The sequence below is a fragment of the Peromyscus maniculatus genome, chromosome 4, assembly GCF_049852395.1.
Source record: "Peromyscus maniculatus bairdii isolate BWxNUB_F1_BW_parent chromosome 4, HU_Pman_BW_mat_3.1, whole genome shotgun sequence".
Taxonomy (NCBI): domain Eukaryota; kingdom Metazoa; phylum Chordata; class Mammalia; order Rodentia; family Cricetidae; genus Peromyscus; species Peromyscus maniculatus.
Window position 1 is genome coordinate 33,199,219 of NC_134855.1, and position 14,237 is coordinate 33,213,455.

Below are 14,237 nucleotides of genomic sequence, written 5' to 3' on the forward strand. Positions count from 1 at the left end.
TCCAAACTCTATTTCTAAATGATTTATGACAATTATAATTATTATATAATTATAATTATTGTCTTTCATTGCCTCTGATCAATAATAGCTCTTTTCTTGTCTGTGCAGGTCTCCTTAATAATACTCACTTATTGGAAAGTCAAGACTGGCACTTGCCAACTTCACTATAATTACTATATTCATTACTTGTGAAAATACTAGTTCAATGTTTGTCATTTCATTGGCATAATGGTAGATAATTTTTGATTTTAAACTTGATTAGATTTAAAAGCTCCCAGGAGGTTAATGAAGCACACCGTTGGGTTTGTCTGTACATTTTATTTCTACAAAGAGTAAGGTAGAAAGCAACGTCTTCCTAAATGTGGACTGCACCAGCCACAGGCTGGGGATAGAAGATGAAATGAAAGAGAAAAAAGGGCAAGTGAGCAGTGTAGGTGATCTCTCTGCTTCTTGGCTGCCATGTTCGAGCTTCTCTGCTCATCCACACTGGCTCCACCACGATGGAAGAAAATCCCTGAAACCATCAGTGAAAACCATCTTTTCTCCTCTGTGTCACTTTGTTTAGGTATTTTTGACAAAGTGACAAAGGCAGAAGGGAAAAATTAACACAGCATGTAATAGGTAGGCACACATAAGTAAGTGACTTCTATTATGGTAGAGATGGGTTGGCTTTACAAACCAATATAAAGGCTTAGCTTCAGCTTCTCTAAGTGTGCACAGATTGCAGACTGATTTGTCCCTGCAAACATTAATCTAAGTTCATTCTGACAAGTTTTCTAAACCAGCCATCCATATCTATTTCTATTCTCCCAGCTTGACAGACTTCACTCTATTTCAGATACAATAACCACTTTGTGCTACATTTGGAAGGACAAGTGATACTACTTGCACATAAATTAAGAAGCCAAAAGCATGGTTGTAACTTCAAAAATAGGACAGGCTTCTACTAATAAAAATAGAACTGTTCTGGAATTCTTTTGAAATGACATCATCTGACTTAAACAAGAAGATCACCAGGACAAGGCTAAAAATAAAAACTCGAAAGAAAAACAAAAAGAAAAGATAACATGGTATGAATTAGACAACAAAATGAAGCAATGAGGTAGATTCACAGACTCCAAAATAGGAGGCGCCACATTCATCACTGGCATGACATTGTCATCTTTGCAGACCAGGAGGAGAAATGAGGGGCCAGACAGAAATTAGGCCAGGATAATTCCAAACTCCAGCAGTTTCTGAGGAGTAATTATTTCCCACTAATTTAAAAATAGTAGCTGAACCTGGGAAGGGCCTTTCACATACAGGTGAGTTCTCCACTTTATAATCTGAAGGGTCTCAGCATTGTGTCACCTGTGGATTCTTGAAACTCTCTCCCTGCAGTCCCCCTTTTAAGAGAAACCAAAGAACAAAGCCAAAATCTAGGAGGAAAGGACAAAAGGGAAAGTAAAACGAGAGGTTCAGACAAAAAAATTAAAAATATGAAATGAAGCATGATCCTAATTAGTCTTATTAATAAAAACCAGGAGTCAGAGATTTGGGTAAAAGCTGAAAGATCAGGGAAGCAGAGCAGCAGCAACTAGCGACTTCTTACCTCTCTGAATCCTCAAACCAAAAGTGCTGAGATCCTGTTTCCACCCCCACTCTATCACTTCTCTCTGCCAAGCCTTATCACTTCCTGTTTCCTCTCTGTACAGACCTCCAGACCTCTATGGTTACCTAGTAGCTAGCTCTATCCTCTAATCTCCAGAGAAGCTTTATTTGTCAGAACACAAACAAAATATCACACATCAATGAAAGGTTAAAAAAAAACAACTAAAATATTAAAATAACAGTAGAGGCTTTAAATAGACAATCTTTAAAAGTACAGAGAAGACAAATCTCCAGATGAAGTATGAAATGACTCCCGATCAACCTTCCCACTTAAAAGTTAAGGAAAATAGAATTGAGGCAAAGCAAGAAAAAAATAACTTGAAAAAATTACACAAAAGAGTGAATGCTAAACAACTCTATAATCAGCAGCATATATCATTATAGATACTGCAAACAGGTTGAAATTTTAGATGCAACCTAATTATTCAGAAGTAACTAAAACATAAAGTAAGTGTTGTAAACTGTGATATAGAAAAGAACAATAACATCCAAATTCAGCAAACCTCTAAGATACATCACTAAAATATAGGAAATTATAGAAATTAAAGAACAAATAATCTCTGAAGTAAGTGCTTAACAACTAAGAACACAATATCCATAGCCTTAACAGAAAAATTCATTATAGTTTTAAGGGTAGAAAAGGAGGAAAATTTAAATGACAAAGAAAATTTAACTTTGATAAAATTTGTTAGACATAGAAGATAATAAATAATACCCAAAGCAACATTTCGTAAATGTAAAAATCACCCTAGTGAAGAAAACTGAGCATTATTAAATGTAATTCAAGGAGCCAGTCCTGAAAATTGAATCTTTATTGTGAAAAGGAATAGTATACACAGTATTTTCCATAGTATGAAATACCAAGATATTTTGAGGCAAAAACATCTATTAGACTTTCAGGCAGTAAAGACAATTTGATGTCTAGGAATATTCATTCTTGTAAAATTGATAAGGAGCAAACCAGATTGTCACTGGACCTTTCAAAAGTAACCCTTTATCCTGGAAGTAAGTAGACCAGCATTTTGTATAACCTCAAAACCATATGTTGCCAGGCAAGGACTTCTGATTCACCAAAGTCATTTTCAAGTACAGAGACCACAAGATTGCCTTGCACATATATGAACTCAGAATATTGTTTTGAGTAATTAAGGACATCTTTTGTCCATTTCTGTGGATCCAAACTGGAGATATTTTGTAATGTCTGTTGTTTTTTGTTTCCTAGCTCATATACAAGCTACTTGAAATCTCTTCTGGATTCATCTGAAAAGAAAAAGTGTTCCAAAATTTACTTCCTGATCCCTGTTACCCTTTAGCCCAGTCACATCTCTCAACATACTTGTTTTCTGGCTTCCTGAACTGTCTCTAACCCACTTTCAGCAACCACGGGAAGATATTACTGTGCACGGGTGTACTGAGAACACAGGGTTGCTGACATTATTTAGTCTTGGACACTTGTGTAGCCTGCTCCTTGCTCCCTGCCCCAGGCCACAGCTGCTAATCTGTTATTCCGGTATTCTGTAACTGCAGGGGCACCTGTCTGCTATCCTCCTGTCTGGGTTGCTCTTGCACAGATGGGATTAGGATTGCTATCTCAGAAAACTAAAATGGTCTTTCCCAGTTCCCTTGTAAACAGACACCTACATCACTGTCTACTCTTCCTGTGCTTTGTGTTTTTATGAGGCCTTTTAAATTAATGTTTTAAAGTAAAATATAATTTATTACTTTCACCTTCCACTTCCCTCCTCTAGCTCCACCTATCTCTCCCTCAGTCCCTCTCGGATTGATGGGCTCTTTTGCTTTGGTTATTATTATCACACACATATGAAAAATTATATGCATACAGCATAGTGAATCTGTTTACTGTGGCTTATGTGTATATGACTTCAGGGCTGATCATTTTGTATTGAATAACTAATTAGGGGATTCATCCTTAGGAAAGGCTAATTCTCCCTCTCCCATGAGACATATTAATATTCTGACATATTGTGAATATGTTTTTATTGCTTTCTTTCATACTTAAATGTAAACTCCACAGTGAAAGAAATTATGTTTCCTTTGTTCATTTCTGTATTATCCTACACCAAGCAGTGCTTTATATAAGATGTGAATTTTCTTAATATTTTGATTTAATCATTGAATTCATAAAAGATTACAAAGAACAGAAATCAAATTTCTATATCATAGATAGTAGATCAATAATAAATTGTTATTAAGGACAATATATTTTGGGCATTCTTCTTTTAAAAAAGTCATTTTATTGTAATGAGTTCACAAATAAAAACATAACTAAATTAGAGTAGACAATTAAACACTTTCTCAGTCCCAAACTTGGAGGTTTTTTAAAATTCTGTACTTAATTTATCAGAATCAAATGTCACGTGCCTATTTACTGTATTTAATGTTCCTTTAAAATGCTACCGTCAGATTATATACTGGGAAAGATATGCTTTGAAATTTTTATTGTCAAACAGAGATACAAAACCTTACAAGTGACTTTACATATGACACTGTAACTTATATCTCTTCAAGTGCCATGAATCTTGTATGTCTTTTATGACAAATTTACAAGAGATATGATATTAGAACTCAACCATATAATGTATGATTTATTAGACTATGTGAATTGCACACAGACCTATTTACCTATCAATTATTACCTTTCTAATTATTGTGCATGTGCTGATCTTGAAAATGATCTGCTTATTGGCTCAGTTTTCAAAAACCTTAATCAGCTTGAAAATACAATCGAACCTATTTGGGTGTACTTTTGGAAGTACTTTCAGTAGAACAATCACAGTGTGTTCTTCTCTGTCCTTTGGGTTGCTGCTCAGATTTCTTGATGGAAGTGTCTGTAATTCTGAACCAAATTTCCACCCATTGAAAGAGGGCTTGAGAATCTTAGCCACTTCCAAATCTTACCCAATGTGATCATTGAGGTCTTCCTGCTAATCAAAGGATTTTTTTGCACCCCCAGGAAGCATTAACAATAATGTTCACAAAATAGGAAAATTTAATTATATATATATATATATATATATATATATATCCTCTATTTTCTGTAAAATTATATCAAACATCTCTAATTTTATTAATTGGAAAAAATGAAAAAAATTGTAACCAATGCATAATAACCTTGTAGAAAAACAATATCTAGGTAATTACAGAGTATACAATAAAGATATGTATATCTTTACATGACACAGAGGTACAGAAATCTCAGAATCAGGGTAGATAAATATCTACCCTGGGTGGTGAATATCTACCCTGGGTGGTGAATAAAGAAATATCTACCCTGGATGGTGAATAAAGAATTTTTTTTTCTTTTTTATATTAAGAAAATTTCTGTTCATTTTTTTTATATCAACCACAGGTGCCCCTCTCCTCCCTCTTCCTGATCCCCAGCCTCTCCTACAACCCATCTCTCATTCCCATCTCCTCCAAGGCAAGGACTCCCATGGGGAGTCTGCAGAACCTGGCACATTCAGTTGAGGCAAGTCCAAGCCCCTCCCCCTGAACCAAGGCTGTGTAAGGTCTCCGTTCATAGGCACTGGGCTCCAAAAAGCCCGTTCATGCAGCAGGAATGGATCCTGATCCCACTACCATGTGCCCCTTAAGCAGGTCAGTCTACATAACTGTCTCACCTATGCAGAGGGCCTAGTCCAGTTCCATGGAAGCTCCACAGCTATTTGGTCCATAGTTCATGAGTTCCCACTAGTTTGGTTTGGTTGTCTCTGCACATTTTCCCATCATGATCTTGACGCCTCTTGCTCATAAAATCCCTCTTCTCTCTCTTCGAATGCACTCCTGGAGCTCGACCTGTTGTTTGACTGTGGATCTCTGCATTGTTTCCATCAGTTACTGGATGAAGGCTCTATAATAACAGTTAGGGTATTCACCAATCTGATTACCAGAGTAGGCCAGTTAAGGCACCTTCTTCACTATTGCTAAAAGTCTAAAGTGGGGTCATCCTTGTGGATTCCTAGGAACTTCCCTAGCACCCTGTTTCTCACTGTTCTCTTGATGTCTCCCTCTATCATGGTATTTCTTTCCTTACTCTTCCACTCTGTCCCTGTTCCGGCTCAACCATCCCGCTCCCATATATTCTCATCCCCCATCCCCTACCCTCCATTGCCCCTTCTCACCCTCAGTTTTCTCATGGAGATCTCATGTATTTCCCCTTCCCAGGGCAATCCATGTGTCCTTCTTAGGGTTCTCCTTGTTAGCTGGCTTCTCTGGAGCTGTGGGTTGTAGTCTGGTTATCCTTTGTTTTACATCTAGTATCCACTTATGAGTGAGTACATACTATGTCCTTCTGTGTCTGGGTTACCTCACACAGGATCATATTTTCTAGTTCCATCCAAAGAAAATGATTTTTAAATACTTCATTTATTTAACACAGGTATTCTTTCCCCCCTCCACCACTTCTTTTATAACAATTTATGCTTGATTTAAAAATCTCAGCATCTTTAATACTAAGAAATGACTTTAATATTCATTCAGTTCAAATGTGTAATAACATTATGTTGATTACAGGACTAATGCAATGTTTGATTATAAACCAGTAACATATGTTTATACTTGCCAGCTTAATCTTGCTTTTGAGGTATTTGCAATATGAAATGGCATTTAGCTTGTAACAGTGGTTTGTAGGGTTAAAAACTTTGTATTAAGTTTAGCACTAGGTATAAAGAAAAATGTACAAATCCGTCTTAGTCACAGAAAAAAAGCAATGTAATTATTTTTTTATTATTTAACAAGATGGAACATATAATACAGAAATCTAAAAATATAAACTCAAGTACAAATCCAATTTATTTTCCTTTTTTTAAAAAATGTGATTCTATAGGAGTTTAAGAATCAATTAGTTATTTGGATGGAATTTCAGAATATTCTAATGTTTAAAAGACTTTGATAACATATAGAGAGAGCTTCCTTCATTGTTTGATTAGATGCTAATCTCAAAACCAACATTGTTCCAGTTCTAGCTAGGAAAAGTTTAGGAAGATGTTTAAGCCTAATCATAGGTAGAAAAAGATAAAGTGATATTTAAAACACATTCTTAAAATAATTTTCTTACAAACTTTTATTATTTAGCTAACACTCCGTAATTCATGATTATCAGAATGACTTTATGGCTTAAGTATTTGAATTTGTTTGACCCTCTCGTTTTGTGTGTGTTCTCTTTAGATAAGAAATGTTGAAACCAATCAATGCTTAGACAACATGGGCCGCAAAGAAAATGAAAAAGTGGGTATATTCAACTGCCATGGCATGGGAGGTAACCAGGTACACAGTCTTTTGTTTTCGGCTCCTTACTTGGGGTAGGAGAGGAGGGATACTGTTAAAACAATCAGTGTATGCTCTGGTTTACATGTCAATAATAAATGAACTGGCATTCCAACCAACAACTAATTATGCCTATCTCACTGTCCCAAGTATCTTAAGACCAAAACGCAGATTGAATGAAAAAAGCAAAACTTAAAATAAGCCTATATTAAATGAAGACAGTCAGTATACTTAAACATCTCATTTTATCATGATATGTTTAAATGTGCTTTGCCATTAACTGAGTAAGAAAACAATGTTTCTACAACTGCAGTGTTTTCCCAGTGGTGATTTTCTGTAATTGGTTTGTTAATTTCTATGTGTATAAGAATTCCTAAGAGTTTTTGAATTTCAAAAAAAAAATTAAAGTGGATGAGTCAGCACAGTGACAGATAGAAATCTAGTATGAATTTCCTACCAGAGCACAAGGAAGAATCTTCTGTTTTCCTTGAGCACTGAAAAGTTTCTCTGGGAGAGACACCAGAAGACCACTTGTTTGTGAGTCACTGTATTGCAGCAGTTCTGATGCGTAGCCACTTTAGGAAGCCACATTTAATTTTCCTGGGAACTGCAATCACAATGCTGAATCTGAGATAGCAGATAGTCAATAAACAAACTGACTACAGGAATGGATGGAGACAACAGCAAAAAGTTCTGTGCCAGTGGGAACATTTGTGGGCAAAGCGAATTGAGGTTGCAACAGCTATTCTGTCCAGCATGTGTCAACATTCTCTACAGTGACACATGTTGACTTTGGTACTATGAATCAAGAAGAAAATGAGTCCAGTTGACTGGGGGAGCTTGCTTCACAGAGAGCTTGCATGATACACTAAAGAAATGTGAAAAGGAGCTTTCTCCATTAAGAACAAAACAAAAATATTAAAATCCTAACTAATGTGTTTCCAAGTTTCAGTTCTAGTAAGAAGATATTTAAAATCAAGTTTATAATTTATTGCATTTGGGAAAAGGGAATTATTTAAGATAATATAAAAGCAATTTAGGGAAAAATGATTGTTAAAAACTGTACAAAATATGTTATTCTATAATCTCTGCATTATAAACTTAATAAACTAGAAATCAAACAAATATAGTTCTCCTTACATAAGTATTTAGTAATGTTCATAAATATACATATATACTTATTTCAGAGCCTTTTAATCTAAAAAGCAATCAATACAAATAACCAACTAAGTTTTGATGTTTTATTACTTACACAATAAGGAAAATTATTTCATTCAATTTTTTTTCTAAAGATACATGATTCATAATCCAACTCAAGTGTCATGGTGCATACAGAATGTGCAGTTCATTCTGGCCTGCTGACATTATCTTGATCATTATTTCTAAGTATGTTTTCAAATAACCAATTCAGATCAGCTCTAAAAATATGTATTTACAAGTCTTATTATTCAGAGTGGGCAGGTTGTATTCACATACTTAGAAATATATATAAACTTAGATACACTTATATGTCTATGTATATACAAACACACATATATGTAACACACATACACACAAAAATATGTGTAATAACATTTAAAGAAGAAAGAGAGCAAGGGGAGATATGAGGGCTTGGATGGAGGAAAACAAAAGGGGAAATGATGTTATTATATAATAATCCCAAAAAATAATTTAAAGACTTGAAAAACAACTGTCACACTCATGCAGAGTGCCTAGGTCAGTCCCATGCAGGCTTCCTAGCTTTCTGTCCAGAGTTTGTGAGCTCCCAGAAGCTCAGGTTAGCTGTCTCTGTGTGTTCTATCATGGACCTCGACACCCCTGGCTCTTATTATCTCTAGTCCCTCTCTTCAAGAGGATTCCTGACACTTGACCCAGCATAGTGCTTGCCTCTGGATATCTGCATCTGCTTCCCATCAGTTACCTGATGAAGGCTCTCTAATGACAATTAGGGTAGTCACCCAGCTGATAAGACCAGTTCAGGCACCCTTTCCACTGCTGTTAGGAGTTTTAGCTGGGGTCACTGGGCTCCCAGCAGTGGGATCAGGACCTGTTCCTGGCACTTGAGCTGGCTTTTGGGAACCTATTCCCCATGCTGAGTTGCCTTGCCCAGCCTAGATGCAGATGCAGCGGGAGGAGCTTGGTCCTGCCTCAATTTGATGTGCCATGCTTTGTTGTTGACTCCTATTGGAGGCCTGCCCCTTCCTGAAGGAGACAGAGAAGGAATGGATACGGGAGGGGATATATAAGAGGTGGGGGTAGAGAATGGGAGGAGAAGAGGGGAGGAAACTGTGGTTGGTATGCAAAATAAATGAAAAAATTAATAAAAAGAGCTGGAAAAACAAAGCATCATTCAGAGGCTTATGCTCAATAAGAAAAAGATGCTGGGCATCCTTTAGCATTACATGGTTAGCAGAAATTTCTCTTTTATTCTAAAAACTGAATAGTATAAGAGAGATAAACCATGTATAAAACTCTATTATGATGATTTTTGCTTTGATGAAACTCAGTATTTCTAAGTTATTTAATAGAGATGTGCTTACATTTTTCAGTTCCTTACTTTAGGAAAGGAACATATTTTAGGCTGTTATTCTGGGTTATCTTTTCTGTTTTTATGTTTTATTCTCTTATGTTGCTATGGAAACATCAATTTTTTATAGTTATCTGCTTATGAATTTTTACAAGTAGCCTCTAGCCAATATAAGTATTCATACTCCCCATCCTGCTTTTACACAAAAGTCATAACAAACCCAAATATTTTTACTTCATTTGCATTTCTACAGAATTTGCTTATTGGTTTGTTTTTAAGAGGTCTCATGTAGCCCAGGTTGGCCTTGAGCTTCCCATGGAGCTAAGGCTGGCCTTGAAATCCTGGTCTTCCTGCCTACATCTCTTATGTGTTGGTTTTACAGGCTTGAGCCACCCTCACTCAGCTGCATTTCTGAAACTAGCTGCACCTCTTTTCTCAAGAATGTTGATGCTTGAACTTACTTTACATTTTTAAGTGATTGCACAAAGTATTGGGATTTGCTATGACATTTTTAATCATTTTCACATTAGCCATTATACTTCGCTCTTTTTTGCAAGCCTGCTGTTCTCTCACCCCTCTCCTACTCTGACTAGTCCTATTCCCACCCCAAACATTCCTGCTGTTTCATGTCCTTTATCTTCCCCTGGAGTTTCTTGTTCCTTCCTTCCCTCTCCTTTTAGAACTCTTTTCACTATTAGTAGATGCCATTCTAATTCATGTCTTACATCTAATTCATATCTTAAATCACATACCACATATGAGATAAAATCTGTAGTATTGAATATATGAGTTGAATTATTCTGCTGCTCATAGTGATATTCACCTCCATATTCCTATAAATAACATAATTTCATCCCATATTACAGATAAGTAAAAATTCCATTGTACATATGTACACATTTGCTTTAGCAATTAATCTATTGGTAAACTTCTGACTGGTTCTATATCTTAGCTATTGTGAATAATGCAGCAGATTATGAGATCTCTTTGAAAAGGCTACTTGGACTCCTTCAGATTTATACCTAGGAGTGTTGTAGCTAGATCACAGGGTAAATCTACTTTTTCAAATATTTTGGTGGATCACCATATATATTTCTATAATGACTGTACATGTTCTTGTCTTAGGGTTTCTATTGCTGTGAAGAGACACCATAACCACAGCAACTTTTATAAACAAAAACAGTTCATTGAGGTGACAGCTTATAATTTCAGAAGTTTAGTCCATTATCATCATGGTGGGACATGGTGAAGTGCATGAAGACATGGTGTTGAGAGGTGGCTGAGAGTCCTACATCTTGCAGGCAACAGGAAGTGAACTGAGACACTGGATGTGGCTTGAGCATATATGAGAGAGACCTCAAAGCCTATCCCTACAGTGATACACTTCCTTTAACAAGGCCATACTTCCTAAGACTGAAACTCCTTTTGCAGGCCATTTTCTTTCAAACCACCACATACTTCTATTCCCACCATCAATGTATAAAGACTCCTCTTTTTCAACACCCTCAATAACACTGAATAACAGTCATGCTAATTGGGATTAGATGGAATCTTAATGTAGGTTAATTTGCTTTTCTCTGATAATTATATCAAATAAAATGCAGAACACATTCAAATATTTAAATGGATATTTTTATGTCTTTGGGGACTCTGTATTCATCAGCTCATTTTTCTACTGGATAATTTGTTTGTTGGTGTTTAATTCTTCTGTATTTCTATATATTAATGTCTAGAAGAAGAAAATTGGTAAAGATTTTTCTCTCATTGTGTAGATTCTTTTCATGCTTCTGAGTACGTAGAAGATTTCTTTTAATTACAACATTTATTTATGTAAGGGGCATATGCCACAGCATGTATGTGGAGGCCAGGTGTGATTTTGGAAAAGAAATAGGTTATCTTCTTCTATGTGGGTCCTGGGATCAAACTCAGATTAACAGTCTTGGAAGCAAGTGCCATTACCCACAGAAACAACTCTTCAGTTCAATTTTTTTTTTAATTTTATGAAATCCTACTTGTCATTTTGGGGGATTATTCCCTGTGCTATTAAAGCCATTTTCAGAAAGGTCTTGATGGCATCTTCATCTTCAAGACCTTTGCCCTAGCAGTTCCCATTTTAAGTCTTTTTGTTTGTTTGATTGATTTTTGTTTTTGTTTTTGTTTTTCAAGACAGTATTTTCCTGTATAGCTTTGTGCCTTTCCTGGAACTCACTCTGTAGCCCACCCTGGCCTCGAATTCACAGAGATCCACTTGCCTCTGCCTCCTGAGTGCTGGAATTAAAGGCATGCAAAACCACCACCCAGCTAAGTTTTAAGTCTTAATTAAGATCCTTAATCCATTTTAATTGATTTTGTGCAGATTGAGAAATATGGTCCTTTTTATTGCTTCACATATGCCCATCCAGTTTTGCTAACACAGTTTGTTGAAAAGCCTATCTTTTCTCCAATGTGTGTTTTTGACAACTTTGTCAGAGATTCCATCACTATAGTAAGGGTGTTTATTTCTCTAGTTTAGTCTGTCAATTTATTTGGCTGTGGTAATTATTTTGCTATGATATTTTTATTACTATAGCTCCATAGTACAGTTTGAGACCAGGTATTGTGATGCTTCTATAGTTGCTGTTTCTGCTGTTGTGTATCTGAAGTTTTTGGTGCTTCTCTATGAATTTCAGTGTGGGTTTAAGTAATTCTCTGAAGGATATCGCTGGAATTTTGATGAATAGTGTGTTGAGTGTGTAGAATTTGTTTTTGGTAGCATAGGTGCTATCATAACCTATACTATGCCAATCCATGAGCATTGGAAATCTTTCCATTGTCAAGTATCATTTTCTGTGTAGAGATCTTTCATCTCTTTATTAAAATGTAAATATTTCACTATATAAGCTATTGATAATGGAATAATTTTTCTGTTATTAGGTTCCATATAACCCATCGAATGGCCTTTGGTTTTAGCTGTCCCTCCTCCTATTTCCCCTGTTCCCTCCTTCTCTTATTTGATCCTCTTGTTCCATCACTAACTCTCTGTTCTATTTTCCCATCCTAGGGTGATCCAATCCTCCCTCTTAGTCAAATGTTAAAATTTTTGGCTACTTGATATCAGGCATGTCTTGTGAGTTCATGTGGGCATCAGCCATGCTGTGTCTAAAACATAAATTTTCCTAGCTTCCTCCCTTTCTTCTCATCCTTATGTTTTTTCTGCTACCCTTTCTATCATGGTACTTGAACCCTGGACAGACAGTGTATGATATAGAATGTCCAGTTTAGGGTTGAACCCTCCACAGCCTCATATTATCCATACTTTGAACAATTGTGAGTCTCTAATTAACATATGCTACAAACACAAGTTCCTCTCATGAGGACTGAGAGCTGCACTAATCTAGGGTTAGTTATAAAGGTAAGTATTTAGTGGCAGTTCAATACTATGTCTATTCAGGATAGATTCCACCCTAAGGCTTCTGTTCTACCTGCCACAAGTTCTCAGCCCAGCCAACAGTAGCACACAGGAGCTCTATATTCTAAATTGAGCCTTAAATCTAATAAGAAAGTTGTTAGTTATTCCCAACACAGTTTTGCTACTATTACACAAATGAGAATAATTATTCCAGGGTAGTCATCTTTGTAGTTTTCACGGTTCATAAGCCACATAAGACTACTGATTGCGTTTTTTCCAGTAACATGCCTTGTACTTTCTGACACCGTGAAAGCTAGCCAGTAGCCCTCATGACTGGAAACTGTCCTCTTAGAATTGCTTTAGTGATATCCCAAAGTTCTGGTTAGCTATGGTTTCATTTACATCTTCTTCTAGAAAATTTTAAATCCTCCTTATTTCTCCAGTCAGTTCAAGAGTATATTTTTTCATTCTCCAGGGGCCTCTGAAATTTCATTAGTTTGTATTCGTATTGATTTTTTTACTCGCATTTTGCTATTTTCTGGGAAGATATAGGAAATTATTTAAAGGTTTTTGTATTATGGAAATTTGTATTGTGGTCTACAGGGTAATCTATTTTAGAGATGGCTGCATGTTATGGTAAGAAGAATGTATATTATGTGTGTTTCAGCTAGAATATTCTGTGGCTGTGAGTCCTTTTAATGCATGATATTGATTTTTTAAATTCAAGTTTCTTTATTTAATTTAGTTTAAACGATATACCTAGTGGTTTATAGAAATCACTCTCTGTTACTGTATCAAGAGCTGTCTAAATTTTATGCCCATTAGCATTTGATCTATAAAATTAAAAGCCCTAAAAATTGATGCATATATATTTTTTCAATTGCTACATCTTCCTAAATTATCACTTGTATTAATATGTAGTGGTCTTCTTCATCTCTTCTGCCTAATTTTCCTTCACAATCTACTGTATCAAATACTAGAATAGCTATCCAAGCTTTGTTTTGGCTTTCATTTGTTTGATACATGCACTTCCATCTTCTCATTGTCAATGGATCTAGTTTTTAAATCTTATCAGTTACTGTTTGTCTTTTATTGAGTGATAGAAGACATTCTATATTAAAGTTATTACTGGGAGATGTTTCCTAATTCCTATGATTACTTTTGTGGTTGACTGAATTATTGTTATTTTTTACCTCACTTCTTGGAGTCAAGGCTCTTCTGAATTACTGTGATGAATTTCTCCCTAGTTCTCCTTTGTTCATCTAGTTCTATTGTGAAATATTTTCTTCCTGTGCCCCAGTGGTTGAAATTGTATTTTAAAATCCTCAGCCGGGCGGTGGTGGCGCACGCCTTTAATCCCAGCACTTGGGAGGCAGAGCCAGGTGG

At 35.8% G+C, this 14,237-nt stretch overlaps 1 protein-coding gene across 2 annotated transcripts in view; it reads left to right on the forward strand.

Moving 5' to 3' along the window:
* Window positions 1-14,237, forward strand: part of Galnt13 (polypeptide N-acetylgalactosaminyltransferase 13) — a 577,725-nt gene that overhangs the window by 525,484 nt on the left and 38,004 nt on the right. For both annotated transcript variants that reach the window (XM_006974228.4, XM_076569495.1), the window contains exon 11: window positions 6,838-6,936. In XM_006974228.4, the coding sequence (XP_006974290.1) occupies window positions 6,838-6,936 (99 nt within the window). The remainder of the gene's footprint in view (window positions 1-6,837; window positions 6,937-14,237) is intronic.